Source organism: Symphalangus syndactylus, chromosome 6 (assembly GCF_028878055.3).
Source record: "Symphalangus syndactylus isolate Jambi chromosome 6, NHGRI_mSymSyn1-v2.1_pri, whole genome shotgun sequence".
Classification (NCBI taxonomy): Eukaryota; Metazoa; Chordata; class Mammalia; order Primates; family Hylobatidae; genus Symphalangus; species Symphalangus syndactylus.
The window spans coordinates 112,057,184-112,083,697 of record NC_072428.2 but is presented as its reverse complement, the minus strand read 5'-3'; the positions used below and the strand labels follow the sequence as shown (position 1 = coordinate 112,083,697).

General features: G+C 36.2%; 1 protein-coding gene across 4 annotated transcripts in view; it reads left to right on the top strand.

Annotated features, from left to right (window-relative positions):
• AASS (aminoadipate-semialdehyde synthase) overlaps nt 1-26,514 on the top strand; it is a 71,776-nt gene that overhangs the window by 13,936 nt on the left and 31,326 nt on the right. For 3 of the 4 annotated variants that reach the window (XM_055283815.2, XM_055283816.2, XM_063642173.1), the window contains 9 exons: nt 833-1,009; nt 4,291-4,375; nt 12,113-12,180; nt 12,290-12,436; nt 13,796-13,874; nt 13,989-14,116; nt 15,539-15,687; nt 17,620-17,742; nt 18,115-18,238. In XM_055283815.2, coding sequence (XP_055139790.1) covers nt 833-1,009; nt 4,291-4,375; nt 12,113-12,180; nt 12,290-12,436; nt 13,796-13,874; nt 13,989-14,116; nt 15,539-15,687; nt 17,620-17,742; nt 18,115-18,238 — 1,080 coding nt within the window. The remainder of the gene's footprint in view (nt 1-832; nt 1,010-4,290; nt 4,376-12,112; nt 12,181-12,289; nt 12,437-13,795; nt 13,875-13,988; nt 14,117-15,538; nt 15,688-17,619; nt 17,743-18,114; nt 18,239-26,514) is intronic. The other variant, XM_063642174.1, reaches the window with a different exon arrangement.

The window sequence follows — 26,514 nt, the reverse complement described above, 5'->3', positions numbered from 1 at the left end:
TAAATGTCTCTTTACTTCCCTCTCTTTGTATTTTTATATGTGCCTTCAATGCCTCTTACTGATATTACCATCTTGTGTTTCCCATCTTCATTTCTCTAAATTTCAGGTAGCCTTTCAGATTAATTTAAATTCTCTTATTTCTTTGGTATCCTACCTTTCAGATTAATTTAATTTTCATATTTTTTTCATCATCCTACCTAGGAATTATCTCAATATCAGTTAAAGTAGCATATCACTTAGATACTGCTGATCATAATGTTTTGTATTTTTCATTTACTCCAATCCAGAGTACTTTTTACTATATTTTGTGAGCTCCTTTATAGAAGGGATCTTGACAATCTTTCCTTGTATCTTAGCATCTCATCTCTAGCACAGACTAATGTACAGTAAGGATAGTAATAAATACTAACTGGGTCAACACTGAAAAATAAATGTTATAATTATGTCTTATCTTTTAAAAATGCAACTAATAAATCACAATTTGGCATTTAATATTTCAGTGTACTGTTGGTACAAAATATACATTTCACAATATGCTTAAGTCACATGTGCTAGTGCATATGACCAAATTATAAACTCTTCTTAAACGTATATATATATATATATATATGCCGAGTTTTCTAATTGTTTAATGCTGTAAGAGTTGCACATGATAGATTTATCTTTAGCCAACAAGTACAAACTTTACAAGTAGTTGTTCTATTATTTGTTGTAATTCATACAGATTTTATTCCTTCAAAAGATTTGTTGTGCCTTTGCTACACATTTTGCTCAAGAAAACATGGATATTACAAATCAGGATAATAACCTTTAATCATAATTACAATTTCAGGACTATGTCAAAGCTGGTGGCATTCTTCAGGAGGATATTTCTGAAGCTTGTCTAATTTTAGGAGTTAAAAGACCTCCAGAGGAAAAATTAATGTCCAGGAAGACTTATGCATTTTTCTCCCACACAATAAAAGCTCAGGAGGCCAATATGGGCTTGTTGGATGAGATTCTAAAACAGGTAATTAGTGATTCATATTTATAAATATTAACGTAGAAAAATAATATTTTTTACTTTTAACCCCCAAATGGAGTTTTAGTCTTCTTTTCTTCTTTAGTTTAAGAGAAACATTGCATTCCATTTATATTCTGAAATGGAAAGAATGATAAAAGCTTTTTCCCTAAACAATTTACCAATTTATAAGGTCAATTGACCATATACTACCAAATAGAATTTTAGAGCTGAAAATAACCTCAGGGATCATATAATCTACTACCTTATTTTTCAGATGGGACCCAGAGAGGTAAAGTGACTTGACTGGGTTGCACACTCTGTATGCTGGAACTGAACTAGAGGCAATTTTTTTTTTTTTTTTTTTTTGGGGGGGGATGGAGTATTGCCCTGTCATCCAGGCTGGAGTGCAGTGGCGCGATCTCGGCTCACTGCAACCTCCGCCTCCCAGGTTCAGGTGATTCTCCTGCCTCAGCCTCCTGACTACAGGAGCCAGCCAATATGCCCAGCGAATTTTTTGTATTTTTAGTAGAGATGGGGTTTCACTGTGTTAGCCAGGATAGTCTCAATCTCCTGACCTCGTGATCCGCCCACCTCGGCCTCCCAAAGTGCTGGGATTACAGGCATGAGCCACCGTGCCTAGCCGAGACAATTTTTACATCTATTCACATTCATAAGGGAAAATGCATTTTTGAGATATAAATACTATGAAAAAAAACTAGCAGCTGTTTAAAACACAGGATATTCATTTAACAAATATTTATTCAGTGCTGATGCTGTGTCTGACACTGTTTGTTCCAACGAAAGAGCAAAAGAGTAAAGTATCTTTTTTTTGAGACGGAGTCTCTCGCTCTGTCGCCCAGGCTGGAGTGCAGTGGCGCTATCTTGGCTCACTGCAAGCCCCGCCTCCCGGGTTCACGCCATTCTCCTGCCTCAGCCTCCGGAGTAGCTGGGACTTACAGGTGCCCGCCACCGCGCCCGGCTGATTTTTTGTATTTTTAGTAGAGACGGGGTTTCACCGTGGTCTCAATCTCCTGACCTCGTGATCCACCCGCCTCGGCCTCCCAAAGTGCTGGGATAACAGGCGTGAGCCACCACGCCCAGCCGAGTAAAGTATCTTTATTTTTACAAAGCTTACATTCTAGTGGGAGGAGACAGATAATCAATGAATAAGACATCTAATATCCACTTGGGAATATGTGTGATGAAGATAAATATAATATTGAAGGAGAAAAGGAGTCCTGGGCACTGGGAGGTGATGATGCTATTTTAAGTAGGATGGTCAGGGAGGACCCGATTGTGAAAGTGGCATTGAGCGACAATCTGAAGGAGGTGAAGGACCGAGCCAATACATCTGAGATGAGTCTTTTAAGCTGACAGAATAGTACTGCAAAGGCCAGCAGGTCTTTTTGAGTGTGGGGTTAGAGTAGACCATGTTCAAAAATGCTCATTTTGTCTCTTGTGTCAATAATGGTTGGAGGTGGGAAGAGGAGAGCAACATTACTAAGAAGGCTGCTAACCTAGGCTGGTCTAGACTGCAAGTCACAAGTGATGGTGGCCTGCACCTGGAAGAAATGGTGGAAGAGAAAGTTGTGAAATGTGGACAAATCTTGGATATGTTTTGGAGGTGGATCCTATAGGATTCACTGATGACGTAAAGGTGGAATATGAAAAAAGGAGAGAAGTCAGGAATGACTCCAGGTTTTGGCCTGAGCTACTTGAAGCAATTGCCACGGAATGACGTGATGCCACTACAAGAGAAAAAAAGGCTTGGGTGGGCAAATCAAGAGTTGAGTTTAGGGTCTGCCGAGTTTAATATTCTATTAGACATTTAAAGGGATAATCTAAGAGGGCTGTTGGATATGAGTCTGAAGCTCAGGAGGGCGGCTTCTCCTGACATACATTTTGTAATTGTGAGAGACCAGGTGGTGTCTAGAGCCACGAGACTAGATGAGCCTAGGAAGGGAGTATAGAAAAAGAATCTAAGGTCCACATCTTCAAGATGTTAGAGCTAGAATCCGAGATTAGGGCAGAGGATTAGAGGGTTCATAAACAGTAAAAGCAATGGAAAATACCTGTTATATAGGAGTGTAAAACACTTCCAATTGATTCCAAATACTGTAGACCAGGGTGACAGTTAATTTGTGGTGTTTCTAAAGAATCAGTTCAAAAGTAATTAATGGAAATAATACTATAGGAAGAATGTTCCACTTTAAGCAAATAAAGTATTTATAAATTAGGAACTTTTTTTGTTATTTTAACTTTTGTTCATTATTAAAAAATTAACAAAAACTGACCTAACAGGGCTGCTTTTGGGCAGCATTTTGTAACCAATTACTTGGAGTTGGAAGAATGATAAACATTCTTAAATTCACAAAGATTATAAAAATTATATGATCTTTGAGGAAATAAAATTACTGTTTAAAATAGTGTATAATTACAATACACTAATATGTTTTAAGCATGAATTATTAATGCTTTCCTGAGAGAGGAAAGGTTTTCAAGGAAAGAGGAAGAATATGTTTTTAGTGAAGGCAAGGAAGAGAAATGAAAAGGTGGAATATGAGAAAAGGAGAGGAGTGAGGAAATTACTCCAGGTTTTGTCCTGAGCTACTTGAAGGAATTGTGTACGACTTTCAATAGGAAGGTTACCTGTAAAAGGAAGGAGAGGGAAAAAGAAAAAGAGAGGAGAAGGAGGAGGAGAGAGAAAAATATCTGTGCTTGGACTTGAGAGAGAGTGTTATTTTCCAGGTTGAGAGAAAGTGTTATTTTCCAGGTAGAAGAGACCTGAGTGTACTTAGAATGGTTGAGACACAATGTAAAGAGGGATGATGCAAGAAAGAGGTAATAGTTCAAGAAGGGTGGTCTTGGAGGACATGAGAGAAGCTGGGATCTAGGTCACAGAGATTCGTCTCAAAAGGGATCTGTTTTCTTTGACCAGAAGGAAGGATGTAAGGATGAGAGGGGCTTTAGATATGTTTATAGATGGTGCTGGGTGGTTGGGGGCAGAAAGATAAAGGAAATTCTGCCTTTATTATTTCATTGCTTACCATCAAGGGGGGTATAGCACCTGCTACAAACATTTTTTCATTTCTAATTACAAGCCTACCATTGGTTTGCTACCTGGCGTTTTCTAAATATTTCATGGTATACCTGATGGTAACTTCTGTTAGCAAGTTAAGGGTATTTCAGAGGAAAAAATGTGAAATATTTACTTGCTCATATATGTCTTTACTTGTTAAAATTAAGCTTAATGGGTCCAGCTGAAACTTTTTTTATCCTCTTTCCAGGAAATTCGCCTTATTGATTATGAGAAAATGGTGGATCATAGAGGAGTACGGGTAGTGGCATTTGGACAGTGGGCTGGTGTGGCAGGTAAGTATGCCAGGGCTTACATCACCCACTTTCTAAATTGGCTTGGGGAATAACTGTGAGTTTTCTCTTTTCTGTGGCAAGGGGATAGGAGTGTTTATTTCCATGGAAAAAATTAAAATGAAGGTATGCTGAAGGATGATGAATACAAGTGGAATAAAGTATGAAGATAAATGGTTAAAAATATTTTATTGCAAAAATTCAAAGGAAAAAGCAGGGAGAAGGATAACAACTACAAACAAGCTCTGATTTTTAGGTAGTTCCTTTCGAAAGGCTAGAAGGAGATACCAGTTCGGTAATGAGACATTGACAATTAGAAGATAGGGAGAAATAGAAAGGGAAAAAAGGTCCAGGGGCAGGAATTTTGTCCACTTAATTCTTTGAACCTTGTTTGGTTAAAAAACACCACAATATATCATAGCTCTGTTTCAGATCAGACTACTTGCAGGTCTAATAAGGAAGGTCATGACTTTGGCATTATTTGTTTGACCTTGTTATATAAAAATAGAAGATTCCTTATGTAAAAAGTAAAAGTAGAGGTTCCTCTTCAAAGACTTTCCTCCCCATTTAATTTGGAATAAATAGTGACTTCTCTTAGAAGCAAAATTTATTCAGATCTGTGCTTCTAAATATTTGCCCCGGCAGGCTTATACTGGTCCAAGCAAGCATTAAGTCATAGCCTGTTCCTCTTCCTTATTTAAAAGTGTTTCTACCTTTCTCAGCATTCCACAAGTTACTTCCTCCTTCCTTTGTTCTCCTCTACCTTTGCCTCTTTTAAAAAGTTCTAAGTTGCTAGCCAATCGGGACAAATACAGAACGTGAGATCTCGTTCCAGCCAATGGAAACCAGACACAGCAGTAGGGTGGATGCATCAGGTTATAAATGACCCTGTCTCTTTTGTTCGGGGTACTCTTGTGGCAAAACTGCTGGCAAGTGTACCCTTTCTGCAGGAAGTAAAAATGGCCTTACTAAATAAATTAAATTTATGTTCATGTGCTGTTTCTTTATGGCACCAGGGAACAAGCATTTCCAACACTTATTATGGCTTATGTCATTCTGCTTATTATTAATATTATACTTGAATCCACCTGCTTTTTAAATAATAAAGAAATCTAAGCAAAAATGTGAAATTCAAAAAATTATTTTACTTAAAACCAGTTCAGGCAGGGCATGGTGGCTCATGCCTGTAATCCCAGCACTTTGGGAGGCTGAGGCGGGCAGATCATTTGAGGTCAGGAGTTTGAGACCAGCCTGACCAATATGGTGAAACCCCGTCTCTACTAAAAGTACAAAAATTAGCCATTGGTGGTGCATGTCTATAATCCCAGCTACTTGGAAGGTTGAGGCTTGAGAATTGCTTGAACCCAGGAGGCAGAGTTTGCAGCGAGCCGAGATCACGCCACTGCACTCCAGTTTGAGCGACAGAGCAAAACTCTGTCTTTAAAAATAAACAAACAAACAAACATTCATTGTTTTTATTCACTCACCTCATACCTTTCCTCACCCAACACCCAAATCAGCTCTATTAAACTAACAGAAAATTAAATTTCTTAGTATAAAAGCAGTAATAGAGAGACCTCTGATGATATGATTCCTAGGGCCTTTCAGTACTCATCCAGATGAGGGTTTTATTTACCTAGACAGAATTAATACATCGGAATTAAGTTGATTTATTTAGAAGTCACCATATTCAGAAGTAGGACCATATCCATGAATAGGATGTGGTTCATGTTCTTAGAGAAGCATTCAGGCAAGTAAACACAAATACAATGCTAGTGCTAATTGCTATAAGAAAGATATTTGAGGCTGGGTGCGGTGGCTTACACCTGTAATTCCAGCACTTCGGGAGGCCGAAGAGGGCAGATCACCTGAGGTCCAGAGTTCAAGACCAGCCTGGCCAACATGGTGAAACCCCATCTCTACTAAAAATACAAAAATTAGCCAGTCGTGATGGTGGGTGCCTGTAATCCCAGCTACTTGGGAGGCTGAGGCAGGAGAATCACTTGAACCTGAGAGGCAGAGGTTGCAGGGGCCGAGGTCATGCCATTGTACTGCAGCCTGGGAGACAGAGTAAGACTCTGTCTCAAAAAACAAACAAACAAACAAACAAAACGAAAGGTATTTGAACTTGGCTGTTGCAAAAGCTTTCTTTTTAAAAGTGCCTTTGAAGGTGAGATCTGAAGAATGATTAAAAACTATTCAGGGAAGTAGGAGAGGACAGTACGAGTGTGCAAAGCTCAAAGCGAAGAGGGGAAAAAATAATAGTTTTGAGGAATAGAAATAAGTTCAGTATAATTAGAGTGTATATGGAAAGAACTATATGTGGTTCTTATAAGTATTTAGAAGGTGGAATTCACAGGATGTGGTGACTGATTGGATGTAGGGGTGAGGGGGTGAGGGAGACACTTTAAAGATGACATGCAGGTTACCAACTTGGACAGTGATTCAGTTCGTTCAGTACCCACAGGAATGGAGGAAGAATTTGGGGGAAGAGAGTAAATGAGTTCTGTATAGGACAATATATTAGTAGATTACATACTAAGTTGCTATAATGGAGACTCCACAAAACAGAGCTTACATAAGCTAGAAGTCCAGGAGTGAGAAGTCTAGGGATGGTGGAATGAGAGGAAGCCTTTGCTGTTGTCAACACTTGGCTTTCATTTCTAAGGTGACCCTTCAGGTTGCTATTTTCCAGTCAGTGGAAAGGGGAGAAAGGAAGTAAAGGCAAGTAGCTTCCTTTCTAAAGATGTGACCCAGAATCTGAACATATTATTTCTGCTCATACCCATTAGTCAAAATTGACTGAGAAATGTAATCCATAACTGGGCAACTATGTCTGCTGCAAAAACCATGTGCTCTCCATCTGTGAAAGATTAACTGAGTTCAGACTTACTATGCTGTCATTAACCAACTAGAAAAATTGAATGAGATATAGAAAACAATGTTATCAGACATTGGACAACAGGCAGTACAGACTTGTGATCCTTGATAGATGGAAAATAGATGAGGTGAGCTCTATGTTCACCCTGGCTTTCTATCTGGAGAAATTATCAGATGGTATGAATATGGAAATGTGACGCAAAGCCTGGTGAACTCACTAAGCTGAGGAGAAAGGAGTTGGGGAGCCTGAGTTGGCTGGAAATGACAACACATAGTACCAAACAGTGGGGAGCTATGCAGAAATGGAAATATGCTTAGGGGTCTTGCTAAGTGGAGGATGAAAATTCGTGAGACTGGCTTAGGAACAATTTGTGGAAAAGAACAATTGCCAGGGAACTCTATGGAAAACTGTTCTCAGAGTTTGTCCCATCAGCCAGAGTGGAGAGACTTAACTGAATACATACGGCTTTCAGGGAAGCCCCGAGGTGTGTGGCTAAACCAGCTCTTAATAAAGCCTACTCTACATTCATTCCTATAAAAGCTTAAAAATGAGCCTAATGTCTAATTTGAGAGAGATGCAATTAGCACACAAGTAGATTAAAACAGCTATAATAAATGTTCAGTATGTTCATGTTTTAAATGGAAACATAAACAAAATGAGGAGAGAAATAGAGGAAATCAGTCCATCTACCTATCAATCAATAGATACCATGGAGGAAAATCTATACATAAGCAGAGGATTAGAGAACATATATAGATTTTCTTCTGTAGTGTCTATTGATTGATAGATACATGGTAGATAGATTGATTTCCTCTACTCCTCATTTTGTTTGTGTTTTCATTTAATCCTTGAGCACATTGACCAGAATCTCTGTAATTTCTTGTTTCTGGGATTGTTTCTGTTGTTGATTATCTCCAGGTTAATCAACAACAGAAACAAAAAAATTATCATAATTTTTTACTGAATGCCAGACATTGTTCATTTTACATTGTTGATAGATTTTGTTGTTTTCCTTTTAGGAGCATTGGGCTTTATTCTAATAGGCAATTGTTTGTGGATTACATTGATTCTCTTAAGGCTTGTTTTCCTTTCACCTCCCTCTCTTCCTTCTGGGACTCCAAATACACACATATTAGACCATTTGATCACCACCTGTCACTTAAATTCTATTTTTTTCTCAGTCTTTTTCTCTTTTTATGCTTCATTTTGTTTAATTCTACTGCAATGAGGAAGGAAGAAAGGAAAGAAATAATGACCAGACCATTCCCATATCTTGATAAAAATTTATAAATACACAGATAAGTGAAGTTCAATAAACCCCAAATCAAAAATAGAAATAAAAAATCACAAAGAAAATGACAGTAGAACCATTATAATTGTCTTGCTAAAAAACAATGATCAAGACATTAAAAATAATGGGAAAAAGGAACCATATACATAGAATAACTAAGATAAACATCAAACTTCTAATCAGAAACAGTTTAAGCAAGCAGAAAGTGGAGCAACATCTTTAAAGTGCTGAGAGGAAACAAACCAACTTATAATTTTATGCATAGTACAATATATTTCCAAAGACAATATCTTTTCAATATCTTTCTGGACATCTTTCTAGAAAATGAAGATTAAACACAGATTTTCTGGTCAAATGAAAGCTGATAAAATTCACTGACATAGAAGTATTTAAAAAATTTCTCAAGCAGAAGGAAATGAAGTCAGTTGAAAACATGGATTGAATTAAAGGAATAAAGAACACTACAAATGGTAGAATGTAAACAAACATAAAAAACATCATATCTTATTTTAAAACTTTTCTTTAGGGCTGGGCACAGTCGCTCACTTTGGGAGTCCAGGGCAGGCTGATTGCTTGAGCTCAGGAGTTTGAGACCAGCCTGGGCACATGGTGAAGTCCCATCTCTACAAAAAAATGCAAGAGTAGCTGGGCTCGGTGGTGTGTGCCTGTCGTCCCAGCTGCTTGGGAGGCTGAGGTGGGAGGATTGCTTGAGTCTGGGAGGTTGAGGCTGCAGTGAACTGTGTTCATGCCACTACACTCCAGCCTGGGTGACAAAGTGAGTTAACTGTCTCAAAAAACAAAAAAATTCTTTAAAAGTTAATTGATAGTTTCAAATGAAACAATGTATTGTGATATTCATAACACAGGTAGAAATAAAACTTATGCCACCAGTAATGATGGACAGGTGAAAAGGAATAGAACCATACTTTTGTAACAAGATTATTTTATTATACCGGAAGTAGTATAATATTACTTGATAGTTGACTATAATAAGATAAAAGATGCATATGGTAACCTAGAGCAATGACTAAAAATAAAACAAGGCTCTAAAGCTAATAAGCCAATAATGGATGTAAAATTTCATGCTAAGAAATACACAGTTCAAGCAAAAATACAAGAAAAAGGGCATTTAAAAAACAAAGTACAAATGAAATAAGAACATAAACAGCAACATGGTAGCTTTAAATTTAGCTATATCAATAGTTACATTAATGGCCTAAAAACTCCCAGATAGGCTATAGAATGAGTCACGAAACAATTTTTGATAAATTTAAAAGTCTGAAATCATACAGTATGTATTCTGACTTTAATAGAATTGACCTAGAAGTTTTTATAGAAAGATATTTGGAAATTTTCCAAATATTTGGGAGATAGTAATTTTGAATAAACGATGGGTTAAGAAGAAATCACAGGAAAATTAGAAGATATTTTTAATAGAATAAAAATTTAAAGTATAACTTATCAAAATGTGTGGGGGTATAAATTAGCAATTAGAAAGAAATTTACAGCATTTAATTCTTTTATTAGAGAAGACAGTTTTTAAATTAATAATTTGTGCTTCCACTATAAGAAGCTAGAAAATCAAAGAGAAATTAAATCAAAAGCAAGTAGAAAGAAAGAAATAATAAAGATACAGAGAAAATTAATGAAACTGAAACAGGAAAAGAATAGAGAAAATCAATGAAACCAAAACCTGGTTCTCTGAAAAATATCAATAAAATTGATTAACATGTAGGTAGACTGATAGAAAAAGAGAGAAGACAATATTTACTAAGAAGGAATACTAGGGGGCCATCACTATATCTTATAAATATTAAAAGGATAAAGGAATATTATGAATAGGTCAATGAATTTGGCAACCCTGATGAACTAGATAAATTTTCAAAATGTACAAATTACCAAAATCAGCTCAAGAAGAAACTGAAAACTTAAGTATCAAGGTACAAACTAAATTCCACTAATAGGCATTTATTAAGAGAAATACAATATTTTATACAAAGATTTTTTTTATAGCAAATCCATTTATAATAGCCTGGAAACAACCCAAATGATGAGAAGAGAAGTCAACTGAAATGGAAATGGGAAACTCTTCAGTAATAAAAGACTATACTGATACACAAAAAATATGTATGAATCTCAAAAACACGATGCTGAGTAAAAGCCGACACATTGTAAAAGAGTACAAATGACCCTTGAACAACATGAATTTGAACTGCATGAGTCTGCTTATATTCATGGGATGCAAAATCCACCTTTATGAGGGGCCACCTTTTCATACAGGCAGGTGTCACAGGACTGACTGTGGGACTTGAGTATGCCCAGATTTTAACATATGCAGGGGTCTTAGAACCAACCCCCTGCATATACTGAGAGACGACTGCTTAAAATTTCGTTTATATGTAACTTTAGAAGAACTTAATCTATAGAGAGAGAAAGATCAGTAGTTGTGGAGACCAGGAGTTGGTGAAATACTCTGTATCTTGATCATGGCGGTAATAACACAGATGTGTATATTTGTTAACAGTTACCAAACTATACATTTTAAGTGGGTGCATTATGTTGTATATAAACTATGTCTTTATAAGTTGACTTTAGAAAAACGACAAAAGAAAATTTGGTAGGGATGTGTGTTGGGGGTTAGGACGGGAATGAAGGAGCATGGAAAGTTCTTTCCTAAAAAGAATAAGGAAAGAATGGATGCTCAGGTCTTTGCTGCAGGCATGTTGAATTTTAGCTTTCTGAAGAACATCCAAATTGAGACAGACATAAAAAGGTGGCTGGCTAAGTTTTGAAATCAAAAGAAAGATCCGTTTTCGAGAGAGAGACTTGAAGTCATCTGCATATAGATAGTACTTGAAATTTAGGACTAGATGAGATTACCTAAGGGACAAATGTAGATATGGAAGAAAATAGAGCCCAGGACATAATCCTGAGGGTGAATAATGTAAAAGGAATTGCCACAGGAAGAGGATCCTACAGAAAGGTAGGATTAAAAATTTCAAGTTGGGATGCTGAGGGGCACTCTTCATTTCAACAAAGAAGAGGTCTGCATTGCCAAGTACTTCTGATCTGATCTAAAATGTGTCCACTGAGTTTAGCTATTTAGGTCTCTAAATAGATGATGGGAGCCCTAGGGTTAATGGTGACTTTGTTTTTGTTTGTTCATTTGTTTTTGTTATGGGAGGCATGGGAGCATGTTTAAATGCTGATAAGAATGAAGCAATAGGGAAGGATAGTGAAGGGAGTAACTCAGTAATAAATTCCTTGGGTGACAGGAAGGGATGGGATCCGGATCCAAGGTGGAGAGATTAGCCTTAGATAAGAAGAGGAACATTCTTCCTATTTTATCAGGATTGAAGGTGGAAGGAATAGGTGGGGATGCATTTGGGTTAGCACATTTGATGGCAGAAAGTTGAGAGGATGGATACAGTCTACTGAGGCCTCTTCTAAATCTGAGATGCGTGATCTGTGCTTCTGCAGGGCACCATGCAGATTGGAGAACGAGCAGAGAGAACAGCTTAAATTCTTCCCAACTAATAGTCTTTCTATTGGTCTGATTCTGTAACAGGAATGATCAACATTTTACATGGAATGGGTTTAAGGCTCCTTGCTTTGGGACATCACACACCTTTTATGGTGAGAGATGTTTATTTTGCTTATTGTTTTTGAAAACACATGTCACACCTTAATAATAAAAAAATGCTGAGCTGGTGGACTAACTTGAGTTGTGTATGTTTGTTTTCAGCACATTGGCATGGCTCATAACTACAGGAATAGCAGTCAGGCTGTGCAAGCTGTCCGTGATGCTGGCTATGAAATATCTTTGGGTTTGATGCCTAAGTCAATAGGACCCTTAACATTTGTGTTCACAGGAACTGGTAATGTTTCTAAGGTAAATTTTACCTGACTTCCTTTTGTAAAACAATCCAAAACTTTGAAACTAACCCAAATGATGTGGGCAGGCATTTTGTTGGTATTTCAAGTTGACTGAAGATTCTATTTTAGGCAATTTTCTTACCAACATATTTTTCTCATAGTGAAAAGTAGTAATGATCTAAATATGTGTGTGTATGTGTATATGTATGTGTGTGTGTATATATGTGTGTGTGTGTGTATGTGTAAGTGTATATGTGTGTGTATATCTATACACACACATACACACATATAGCTTTTAGTTTATTGCTAGCTATCTGAGTCTTGGAATACTTTTTTTTCCTTTCTTTTTCTTTTTTTAAAAGAGATAATTTGGCCAGGCATGGTGGCTCACGCCTATAATCCCAGTACTTTGGGAGGCCAAGGCAGGCGGATCACCTGAGGTCAGGAGTTCAAGGCCAAACTGGCGAATATGGAAAAACACCACCTATACCAAAAATACAAAAATTAGCCATGCATGGTGGCGCACACCCATAATCCTAGCTACTAAGGAGGCTGAGGCAGGAGAATCGCTTGAACCCGGGAGGCAAAGGTTGCAGTGAGCCGAGATTGCACCACTGCACTCCAGCCTGGGTGACAGAGCGAGACTCTCTCTCAAAATAAATAAATAAAATAAATAAATAAATAAATAAATAAATAAATAAATAAATAGATAAATAAGATAATTCATTGTTAACAGTGTAAAGGTCTGTTCTGAGGGTGATCTGTTTTACTTCCGTCACCAAAATGTCCATGAGTTTGAAAGTGACCTCACGATGTCCATTTTTTAAGACTACTTGGAGTTTTGCAAACAAGATGTTAGGAAGATTCATTTAAGACTGGAATTCATGCTTTCTTCCTTCTCTGGTGGTTTTAAGAATGTGTTTGTAATCTCCTACAGAAACTTGTAATTGTAAAATAATTCCTTCTTCACGGAAAATATTTTACAAATAGGATATCATTCTTATTATATTGTGAGGTAAGCATCCAATTATTTCTTTTGTAAGAAATATAATTTCCCCATTTGAAATAATTTCTGCAATGGATCTAAAATAAATAGAAATATTTTTTCCCTCATTTCTAAACACTCTTATTGATACTCTGAGTAGCTTAAATAAAAAAGAAAAAAATTAAAGCCCCTTCGCTGTTCAAACAGGAATAAAAGCTAGCTAGCAGGCTGGTTGTAAGCAACTCATCTGTATTTCTGTGTTGCAGTCCTGGCTGTAGGGAAGGCAAGTGGAGCTATGTAATTGTTGGGAAAATGATCAGATCTTTGCAGAAAACCATGTTGGTTCTTTTTCTATTGATTTTTGGATTTTTACTCATATGTTATTTGTAGGGAGCCCAAGCAATCTTTAATGAGCTACCTTGTGAATATGTGGAGCCCCATGAATTAAAAGAAGTTTCCCAAACTGGAGGTAAGGGACAGGAGATGACTTTTAATGTTTTTAACAGTCTATGTTACAATATTTTGTCACCATAAATTTTTATTATTTGTCTCCCACTTTACTAATTTCTTTCTCCTTTGCAAGACCTCAGAAAAGTGTATGGGACGGTGTTAAGTCGTCATCATCATCTTGTCAGGAAAACAGATGGTGTGTATGATCCTGCAGAGTATGACAAACATCCTGAGCGCTACATAAGTCGTTTTAATACCGATGTGAGTATCGTATTCACCTTTTAAGTTGGTTGCTTATGATACAGTGTAGGTAGGCTATTTTCAAGGAGAGAAATTATGAATTGCACATTGGCTTTCAGTTTTCCTGTTGTGAGTCCTTTGGGTATCATGAGTTGGCCTTTGGAGCTATCATCTTTTAGGGTATTCGGAGTAGTCTTGCTTAGTGCTTTTGGTGGTTTCTGTGGATACACTCTTTGTTTCACTGTCTCCATTTCTGCTTCAGGTCTACATGTGCCCAATAGCTCTAAGCCATTTCCTGTGCGTTATTGTTTTCTGTATTTATCCTGGACTTGTTAGCACTGTGGGTAAGAGCATAATGCCTATGACGTTTGGTCTCAACATGGCCACAAATTGCAACCGTAATCTCAGCCAGCAATCTTGAAATGCATGCCATTGATTATTAGGGTGAGGGTTAAATAGTGTGCCTATATAAGTGCAGACCATCCCCACTGTATGAAAAAGCCATTATACTTACAAATCAAATCCTTCGATGTGACACACTGGCTATATCTTAAAACAAATAAAATGCATTTGTGTCTTCTATAGTCATTGGCCATGCAACAATCTTCCCCCAGATAAACTAACAAACCAAAAAATAGATAAAACAAAAAATGCATGCATTTATTGTAAAAAAGAATGCTTTAAATAATTTTAAATATGTTTGACCAACATAGCATTTTCAGATTCTGGTATGAAGTTTAGCCCTTATATCATGCAGGGCATGTTAGGGAAAGGAACACTTACCTTCAGCTTGAGATGTTTGAAGAAGAAAAATTATGAACATAGTTTCAAACTGAAAAATTTTGAATCTAAGAAATCTTTATTCCTTCTCATTTCCCCAGTCACAGAAGTATTGGTGATTGGATGCATCCTAAAACTGATACTGACCTAGTTGCCACGTATGCATGTATGTAGCACATTGCTCCATAGAGCTTACAGATGTTATCCGATTTAATCTTCACAGCATTCCTTTGAGGAATGGGGTGTGTATTATCCCCATCTGGCAAGTAAGAAAAATAGAGCCCAGGGAAGTTGAGGTAGCATGATTTAGGTCATACCCTACTGGTATTAGAGCTGGAAATATAATTTTAGGTCCACTGTTTTTTGTTTGTTTGTTTTGTTTTTGTCCTTTCATTTTTCTTTGGCATGCAATACATTATAGAATGAACATATTAATGTATTTATAGTCATATATTTCTCTGTCATGGGGTAATTCTACACTGAAATCTGGGTGGCTATTTATTATCTTTGCCTCAAAAGATGGACACTGACATGGACAATAAGAAAATCAATTAGAAGTTACATTTAATTATTTCTCATAGAATTTACTGATAGCTCTCTTTCAGTATACTGTATTAAAATAGGCTATTTTCTATTTTCTTGAACCTGGAACTTGCATTACAGATTGCACCCTATACAACTTGCTTAATTAATGGAATCTACTGGGAACAAAACACTCCTCGCCTCCTAACCCGCCAAGATGCTCAGAGTCTCCTGGCTCCAGGCAAGTTCTCAGCTGCTGGTGTGGAAGGCTGCCCTGCATTACCACACAAGTAAGGATTCTACTTCAGCAACGATAGTAGTTTTGACCAGCTGCTTCCATTATTAGAGGATCAAATATCACATATCACAGGACTTGATTTCTAATGACTACTTCTCTGCCTTATCTTTCTTGACCTCTTGGCAGTACTCAACACTGTTAACCATCCCTCCTTCTTCTTTTTTTTTTTTTTTTAAATGTTATTGTATGTATTTATCTTTAGAGATGGGGTCTTGTTATGTTTCCCAGGCTGGTCTAAATCTCTGGACCCCAAGCAGACCTCCTGCCTTGGCCTCCCAAGGTATTGGGATTATAGGCATGAGCTACCATGCCCAGCCCACCTCTACTTCTTGAAACATTCTTCTTTTGTCTTCTGTGATGCCCCATGCAGCTCTGAAACTATTTCCTCAGAGAAGTCTTCTCTTGTTTCTCCATTCTCATCTCTATCTCTAGTCTGTTACTCTGTTTTTTGTTTTGAAATTCCTCATTTATTTTCTCTTGTTTATGATTTTTCTCCCTCTTCCTAGAACTTAATCTCCTTAAGGATAGGGGGTCTGTTTCTCTTGGCCACAAGCACCTAGTACGTTGCCTGATATATAATAGGCATTGAAATAATTATTAAATATTGAATTAACTAATTAATAAATATTTGTGGAAGAGTAAAAGATATGTTTGCTTTTCTAGGCATGTAACTGGCATCAAGTAAATGCCAAGGGAATGCTAGGAGCAACAACATCACCGGGGTTTAGAAGAAAGCAGAAGCATTGGGTAGCTCCATATTTGTTAAGCACCAATCCTTTCACTTGGAATTCTTGTTCTCCTCATTCCTCCCTTTAAGATTTGCTGCGCCCAATGCTTCTGCTTTCTTCTAAACCCCGGTGATGTTGTTGCTCCTAGCATTCCCTTGGCATTTACTTGATGCCAGTTACATGCCTAGAATAGCAAAGAGTTGGAACCAACCCAAATGTCCAACAACGATAGACTGGATTAAGAAAATGTGGCACATATACACCATGGAATACTATGCAGCCATAAAAAAATGATGAGTTCGCGTCCCTTGTAGGGACATGGATGAAACTGGAAAACATCATTCTCAGTAAACTATCGCAAGGACAAAAAACCAAACACCACATGTTCTCACTCATAGGTGGGAATTGAACAATGAGAACTCATGGACACAGGAAGGGGAACATCACACTCCGGGGACTGTTGTGGGATGGGGGGAGGGGGGAGGGACAGCATTAGGAGATACACCTAATGCTAAATGACGAGTTAATGGGTGCAGGAAATCAACATGGCACATGGATACATATGTAACAAACCTGCACAATGTGCACATGTACCCTAAAACCCTAAAGTATGATAAAAAAAATAAAATAATAAAATAAAATAAAAATAAATAAATAAATAAATATGGAGCTACCAAAGCATATTTAGGGTGCTGAATGTGTCAGTCTAGCTCTACATTGGTTCATGTATGCAAGTGGTAATTGGAGATTGGGCAGAAAAATTGTAGTCAACTTTTTGAATGCCGGACTGAGACTTTTGTTCATAATTCTAGAGATTTCTGTGTAACCACATGTAAAACTATACAGTACTAAGCAGGGTGGAGGTAGCATAATTGAACCTTTCTGAGTTATTTAGAGATAACTATGTTAACTTTAGTCTGTTAATGATTTCTCTAGGAAAGCAATTTTCTGCTTTTGTTTCCTTTTTTCTTTTCTTTCTTTTTTTTTTTTTTTTGGAGACTAAAATTCATACTTTGAAGATTCTCTGTATCACAAAACAGTGCAGAGTCCTGAAGAATGAGCTCCAGGAAAAAGACCCCAAAAGCCTGGAAAATATTTGGGATCCACATTGAAAATTGTTCCAAACTCCTTTTTATTAGTCTTGTTGGAGACTTCAGAATTTCATCCTCTCATCTAAGTATTGATGTTATTTTCAGACTTGTGGCAATATGTGACATTTCAGCTGACACAGGAGGGTCTATAGAGTTTATGACTGAGTGTACAACAATAGAGCGTCCCTTTTGCATGTATGATGCAGACCAGCATATTATTCATGACAGGTGAGTTTGCTAAAGTTGTTAGATAATATTCCTCACTTAGTTACATTGATATACTACTCTAAAATGCTCAGTATTTCACATCTTTATGAAGTTATGAAAATTTGGAGAGATATACTCAAACATACTAAAATTTGGCAAAAAAACATGCACATATGAACACACACATAGACACACACAAATATATTTAAATGTGAGACGGGTTACTGAAAAAAGGAAAACTTTTTGTTTGAAAAGTTTTGTTTATTTTCGCGTATACTTTTATACCAAATTACAAATGATAACGAGGCAAATATAATGGAGTAGACATCTAGAGAAGTCAGAACTTACAAATAATGTTTCGTGCTTCTGAATGAACCACATTGCTTCTCTTAGTGTTGAAGGCTCGGGGATCCTGATGTGCTCCATTGACAATTTACCAGCACAGCTCCCAATTGAAGCTACAGAATGCTTTGGAGACATGCTTTACCCTTATGTTGAAGAAATGGTGAGCAGACTGGTAATATCAGTAACAACTCTGTGGCTTTAAATTGAATAATGGGGTAATTCTGTGAATGTTCTGGTCTTCTGTATCTAAGAAATCTGTTGTAAACTGAAATGCCAGCCCTTCCCTGAAATACATACTGATACTATTTTATTTGACATAATCTGCTTACTTGTCTCTTGTGGTATATGATGATATCACTGCCTTCATGCTTAATTACAATTACATCTCTTTCCCATTATAGGTCTTTTATTAAGAATGTTCACCACATATGAGATAAAACGTGCTTTATTTTTAATTCTTTGCCATCTATGTCAGTTCATACTAGGGCACTCTTATTGTGCCATAATAACCAGATCTGAAAAATTAGAAATATAGAACATTTTTATTGGGTTCTGGTCACTAATAGTTAAGTGGCAGCTTATGTTGAGGTCATGTATTTTTCTTCTGTGATCATTGATTAGCTAATGAAATACCATGTTATCTAAATTCCATTTTCTTTATCAAAGAAAATTTTTCTTATTTCAGTTTTTATCCTAAGCATTCATAGCCTTCCTGCTTTATTTTTATTTCAGACTGTCTGCCTCTGCCAATGATTCCAATATAAAGAATGGCTCTTGCTCTTTTCATCTATATCTTGCCTCATAAGCTCTCACACTAAAATAGAATAATAGTTAGTGGGGCAAGAATAAATGAAATTTCCAGTCTGTGATCTTCTTTTCTTTCAAATAGTGTTCCATTTTGACCCTTTCTTTTTCCTATTGGAATATGTCAACAGGGAGATGTAGCAGGCTTGAGAAACTGTAGGCAGCAGGCACTGTCATGGTTAGACATGATATTGGACCTACTATGTGCAGGAAGTGCTCGAAGTACTAAATATATTTTAATTTTAAGTACTCATAAGAACCATATTAGGTGAGTACCATCATTAAATCCATTTTACACATTATAAAACAAATACAGAGAATTTAAGCATGTGTTGCTGATGCAGTCAGTGCTGGATCTGCAATGTGTCTGTAGTTGGTGCTGAGGGATTAAAGAAGCAGGAAAAGGAGAGTACAAATGCTGGGCTTTGCTGGAGACATCAACTTGCTTTATGGCCTTGAGCAGGGCACTCACTTCCTTTCTGAGCCTCATATTTCATCTGTAACATGAGGTTGTAATGAATACATAATCTTATTTTATTTTATTTTATTTTTTTTGAGACAGAGTCTCGCCCTGTCACCCAGGCTGGAGTGCAGTGATGCAATCGCGGCTCACTGCAACCTCCACCTCCTGGGTTCAAACGATTCTTCCTGCCTCAGCCTCCTGAGTAGCCAGGACCACAGGTCATGCCACCACGCCAGGCTAATTTTTGTTGTTTTTAGTCGAGATGGGGTTTCACCATGTTGGCCAGGCTGATCTTGAACTCTTGACCTCGTGATCCACCCGCCTTGGCCTCCCAAAGTGCTGATATTACAGGCATGAGCCACCGCGCCCAGCCGTGAATACATGATCTTAACAGTTTCTCTACTTCTAAAATTTTATAATGGTAAATGTTTAAGTGGCCAAACTGTATGTATGTAAAAATTGCAATAATATATTTACCAAGATGTTTACCATTTTTGATGTTCTTCATTCATTTCCCTTTGGCATCATTTCCCTGCAGACTGAATAACTTAATTTATCAGTTCTTACAGTACAGGTTTGCTGGTGACAGATTCTCTTAGTTGTCCTTTATCTGAAAATGTCTTCATATTCTCTATTCTGCTAATCAGACTTTTCTGTGCATTTTTAATTTCCAATGTTCTATTTTCAGTTCTAGAATTTCTGTTGGGTTCTTTTTTAAAAATTTTGTTTTGGTATTTTCTCTTTCTCTGCAGACAGTTTCTTTTTATTAATTATGACTGTATTTTTCGTTATTGCGTGGGACATAGTTATAAAAACCACTTTACAATGTTTATCTCATACTTCCAACTTTCTGGGTCCATTTGCAGTTGAACTTTATTGATTGTCTTTTCCCTTGAGAATTGGTCATAGTCTTCTGGTTTTCATAGATTGAATAATTCTGGATTATGGCCTGGATGATGTGGATATTATGTACATTTATCATATGCATTTTCTGTATTCATCGAGAAGATCATTTTTTCCTTTTCTCTGTTAATATGTGAATTTTGTCAATTGGTTTTCAAATATCAAACTAACTTCACATTCTTAGGATAAATCCAACTTGGCTGTATGTTAACCTTTTATTTATGACTAAGTTCAGGTTGCTAAGGAATATACCAAAATTTATTAATCTGTTTTACCATTGGTAGACATTTGGGGTTGTGGAGATATATATGTATCTCCACATTATTTTGTTGAGTTGGTACATAGATTTATCTTGTTTAGGATTATTAATATCTATGTTCATTAGAGAGCTTAATCTATAACTGTATTTTATTATAAGGTCTTTGTCAGGTTTGGATATTAAGGTTATGTTGGACTTAAAACAAGTTAGAGAGTATTTCCTTATTTTTGGTCTCAGGAACATTTTACATGAAATCAGTGTTAGTTCTACTTGATACAATTCATTAGCAAAACGATTTGGGTTGGTAGCATTTTTGTTTGTTTCTTTTTTTAGTTTTAAGGGTAAGTTTTAAAATTATAGATTATATTTTATTTAAAAACTTAAGAATGTTCAGATTTTTATTTTCCTTTGTCAATTTTGGTATGCTTATTTTCTAGGAATTTATATTTCATCTAAGTTGTAAACTTTATTGTCATAATTTTTTTGTAGTAATAACCTTATTAACCCTTTAATAGATTCTGTAGTGATTTCTCTTTTTCCTGATGTTGGTTGGGTATGCCTTCTGTTTTTTCTTAATTGTTTTACCTGGCATTGATCAATTTTATTAGTCATCTCAAAAAATCAGTTCAACTGTGGTGATCATCTCTATTTTATATCATTTTCTGTTTTCTTAATTTATAATCTTACCTATACTATATTCTTTAGTTTACTTTATTGAGAGCTTAGTTAACCTTTCTTTTCATAATTTCTTGCAATAAGTGCTTAGGTAATTATTTTCCTGTGTTTCTCTTTAGCAATACGTGCATTTAAAGCCATTAGATTTACTTTGAGTACAGCCCATTTTTGATTGTATTATTTGCTGTTTTGTTCTTTGACTTTCTTGTATATTCTGGGTATTACTTCCTTCTGAGACGTATAGTTTGCAAATACTTTCTCCCATTCTGTTGTTTCTTCACTCAATTGATTTTTTGTTTGTTTGTGTGTTTTGCTGTGCAGAAGCTTTTTAGTTTGATGTAATTCCATTTGTCTGTTTTTGGGTTTTGTGCTTGTGCTTTTGAATTCTTATCCAAACAATTCTTAACCAGGTCAATATCATGAAGCATTTCCCCTATGTTTTTTTTTTTCTTCTAGTAGTTTCATAGTTTTAGGTCTTCTATTTAAGTGTTTAATCCATTTTGAGTTGATTTTTTTATATGATGAGAAATAGGGGGTCTAGTTTTATTCTTCTGAATGAGATATCCAATTTTCCCAGCACCATTTATTGAAGAGACTCTTCTTCCCTTAATGTTTGTTCTTGACACTTTTCTCCAAAACTGGTGGATATAGACGTATGGATTTCTTTCTGGGCTTGCCTTTCTGTTCCATTGGTTTATGTGTCTGCTGTTATGCCAGTACCATGCTGTTTTGGTTACTATAGCTTGTAGTATATTTTGAAGTCAGGTAGTGTGATGCCTCTAGCTTCATTCTTTTTGCTAAAGATTGTGTGACGATTTGGGGTCTTTTGTGATTTCATACTAGTTTTAGGATTGTCTTTTTTATTTCTGGGAAGATTATCTTTTTTTTTTTTTTGGTAAGGATTGCCCTGATTTGGTAGATTGCTTTGGGTAGTATAGGCATTTTAACAATATAAATTCTTCCAGTCCATGAACATGGGAATATCTTTACATTTGTTTTTGTTTTCTTCAATGTCTTTCATCAATGTTTTACAGTTTTTAGTATAGAGATCTTTCATTTCCTTGGTTAAATTTATTCTTATGCATCTTATTTTTGTTGTGGCTATTGGAAACGGGATTTTTTTTTTCAGATTGTTCACTCTTGGCATATAGAAATGCTACTAATTTTTGTATGTTGATTTTGCATTCTGCAATTTTACTAAATTTATCAGTTCTAACAGTGTTTTGATGGAGTCTTTAGAGTTTTCTATATATAAGATTTCGTCATCTGCAAACAAGGACAATTTGACTTCCTGCTTTCCAATTTGGGTGCCTTTGTTTTCTTTTTTTTTGCCTAGTTACACTGACTAGAACATCCAGTACTATGTTGAATAGTAGCATCCTTTTCTTGTTCCATATCTTAGAGAAAAAGCTTTCAATTTTCCATGATCAGTATGATGTTAGCTGTGGGTCTGTCAAATATGGCTTCTATTATGTTGAGGTATGTACCCTGTATGCCGAATTTGATGAAGGTTTTTATCATAAGGTGATGTTGAATTTGTCAAATACTTTTTTCTGTTTCTGTTGGAATAATCATATGGTTTTTGTCCTTCATTCTGTCAATGTGATAAATTATGTTTATTAATTTGCATATGTTGAACCATTCTTGCACCCCTGGAATGAATCCCATTTATTATGGTGAATGCTCTTGTAAATATGCTGTTTAATTTGGTTTTCTAATATTTTGTTGAAAATTTTTGTATCTATGTTCTTCAGGGATATTGGCCTGAAGTTTACTTTTTTTGTTACGTCTTTGTCTGATTTGGGTATCACATTAACACTGGCCTTATAAAATTAGCTTGGAAGAATTTCCTCCTCCTTGATATTCTGGAATAGTTTGAGAAGAATTGGTATTAAATCTTCTTTAAATGTTTGGTAGAGTTCAGTAGTGAAACCATCAGGTCCTGGGCTTTTCTTTGATGGGAGACTTTTTATTACTGATTCAATCTTGCTGCTTGTTATTGATTCGCCTATTCAGATTGTTTTTTTTTTTTCTGGTTCAATCTTGGTAGCTTGTATGTGTCCAGGAATTTGTTCATTTCTTCTAGGTTTTCCAATTTTTTGGCATATCATTGTTCATAATGCTGTCTTATGATCCTTTGTATGTCTGTGGTATCAGTTGTGATGTCTCCTTTTTCATCTGTGTGTTTTTTTTTTTTTTTGAGTTGTGGGTGATTTGTTATGCAATATTGTTGCAGAAGCTAATACATACTTAAAAAAAACTGGTAGGTTCAGGGGTACATGTGCGGGTTTGTTCTATAGGTAAACTTGTATCACGAGGGGTGGATATACAGATTATTTCATCACCAGGGTATTAAGCCTACTACCCAATATTTATTTTTTCTGCTCGTCTCCCTTCACCCTCAGGAAGGCTCCAACGTGTGTTGTTCCCCTCTGTGTGTCCATATGTCCTCATCATTTAGCTCCTGCTTATAAGGGAGAGCATGCAGTATTTGGTTTTCTGTTCCTGCATTAATTTGCTAAGGATAATGGCTTCTAGCTCTATCCATGTTCCTGCAAAGGACATGATCTCATTCTTTTTTATGGCTTCATAGTATTCCATGGTGTACCACATGTTTTTTATCCAGTCTATCATTTATAGGCATTTAGGTTGAGTCCATGTCTCTGCTGTTTACAATAGCATCCAGTGAGCACTCTTTACAACAGCATGTGCATGTGTATGTGTCCTTATGATAGAACATTTTATATTCCTTTGGGTATATACCCAGTAACGGGATTGCTGGGTTGAAGAGTAGTTCTGTTTTTAGCTCTCTGAGGAATTGCCACACTGCTTTCCACAATGGTTGAACTGATTTTTACTCCCACCAACAGTGTATAAGCATTCCTTTTTCTCCACAACCTCACCAGCATCTGTTATGTTTTGACTTTTTAGTAATATCCATTCTGACTAGTGTGAGATGGTATCTCATTGTGGTTTTGATTTGCATTTCTCTAATGATCAGTGATGTTGAATTTGTTTTCATATGCTTGTTGACTGCATGTATGTCTTCATTTGAAAAGTGTCTGTTCATGTCCTTTGCCCAGTTTTTAATGGGGTTGTTTGTTTTTTCTTGTAAATGTAAGTTTTTTTTTCTTTTTTGAGATGGAGTCTCGCTCTGTCGCCCAGGCTGGAGTGCAGTGGCGCAACCTCAGCTCACTGCAAACTTCGCCTCCCGGGTTCACGCCATTCTCCTGCCTCAGCCTCTCCGAGTAGCTGGGACTACAGGTGCCTGCCACCACGCCCAGCTAATTTTTTGTATCTTTAGTAGAGACGGGGTTTCACCGTGGTCTCAATCTCCTGACCTCGTGATCCGCCCACCTCGGCCTCCCAAAGTGCTGGGATTACAAGCGTGAGCCACCGCGCCCGGCGTAAATTTAAGTTTTTATAGAAGCTAGATATTAGACTTTTGTCAGATGCATAGTTTGCAAATATTTTCTCCCATTCTGTAGATTGTTTACCCTGTTGATAGTTTCTTTTGCTGTGCAAAAGCTCTTTAGTTTAATTAGATCCCATTTGTTACAATTGTTTTTGGTGTCTTCATCATGAAATCTTTGCCAGTTCCCATGTCCAGAATGATTTTGCCTAGATCATCTTCCAGGGTTTTTATAATTTTGGGTTTTACATTTCATTCTTTAATCCACTTTGAGTTGATTTACACCATTTTATATGCTGTAAGGAAGCGATCCAATTTTAATCTTCTGCATATAGCTAGCCAGTTATCCCAGCACCATTTAGTAAACAGGGAGTCCTTTCCTCACTGTTTGTTTTTGTCAGTTTTGTTGAAGCTCAGATGGTTGAAGATGTATGGCCTTATTTTTGAGCTCTCTATTCTGTTTTATTGGTCTTTTTGTCTGGTTTTGTGCCAGTCTTATGCTGTTTTGGTTACTGTAGCCCTGAAATATCGTTTGAAGTCAGGTAGCATGATACCTCTAGCTCTGATTTTTTTCCCTTAGGATTGCCTTGGCTATTCAGCTTCCTTTTGGTTCCATATGAATTTTAAAATAGTTTCTTTCTAGTTCTATGAAGAATGTCATGGGTAATTTGATAAGAATAGCATTGAATTTATAAATTGCTTTGGGCAGTATGGCCATTTTAATGACACTGATTCCCCTTGAAAACTGGCAACAAGGATGCCCTCTTTCACCACTTGTATCCAACATAGTATTGGAAGTCCTGGCCAGAGCAATCAGGCAAGAGAAAGAAATAAAAAGCATTCAAATAGGAAGAGAGAAAGTCAAATTATCCCTTTTTGCAGATGACATGATTCTATATCTAGACAACCCCATAGTCTTAGCCCAAAAATTAAGCTGATAAACAATTTCAGCACTTTCAGGATACAAAATCAACATACAAAAATCACTAGCATTTCAATACACCAACAACAGTCATCTAAAATTTTATTTATTTGAGTCTTTTCTCCTTAGGCAGACTTGGGGTTTGTTGATTTTGTTTACCTTTTCAAACAAACTCTTTGTTTCATTGATCTTTTGTATTTTTTTAAGTCTCTATTTTGTTTATATCTTCTCTAACCATCATTATTTCTTTGTGTCTATTAATTTTGGGTTCAGTTTGTTCCTGTTTTTCTTGGTCCTTGAGGTACAACATTGGGTTATCTGAGATCTTTGTTCTTTTTTGAAATAGGCATTTCAAAATTGCTATAAACTTCCTTCTGAGTACTGCTTTTGCTGTATCTCATAGGTTTTGGTAGGTTGTGTTTTCATTTTCATTTGTCTCTAGAAATTTTTAAATTTCACTTTTAGTTTCTCTATTGACTCCTTGATTGATGAGGAGTGTGTTGTTTAATTTGCATGTGTTTGTAGTTTCCAAAGTTTCTCTTGTTATTGATTTCTAGCTTCATACCATTGTGATCAGAAACAATACTTGATATGATTTCAATTATTTTGAATTTGTTAAGACATATTTTGTGGCCTACCATATGGTCTATTCTGGAGAGTGTTCTATATGTACTAGAGAAGAATGCATACACTGGTGCTACTGGATAAAAAGTTCTATATTTATCTATTAGGTCCATTTTGTCTAAAGCACAGATCAATTCCAGTATTTTCTTATTAATTTCTTTCTGGTTGATCTTCCCATTTTTGAAAGAGGGGTATTGAAGTCTCCTACTATTATTGTTTTGGTATCTATTTTTTACCTTCATGTTGATTAATTAATATTTGCTTTATATGTTTAGGTGTTCCAATGTTGAGTGCACATGTATTTACAATTGCTATGACTTCTTAATGACTTGAGCTCTTTAATAATGACTTTCTTTGTCTCTTGTGAAAGTTTTTGTGTTAAGTTT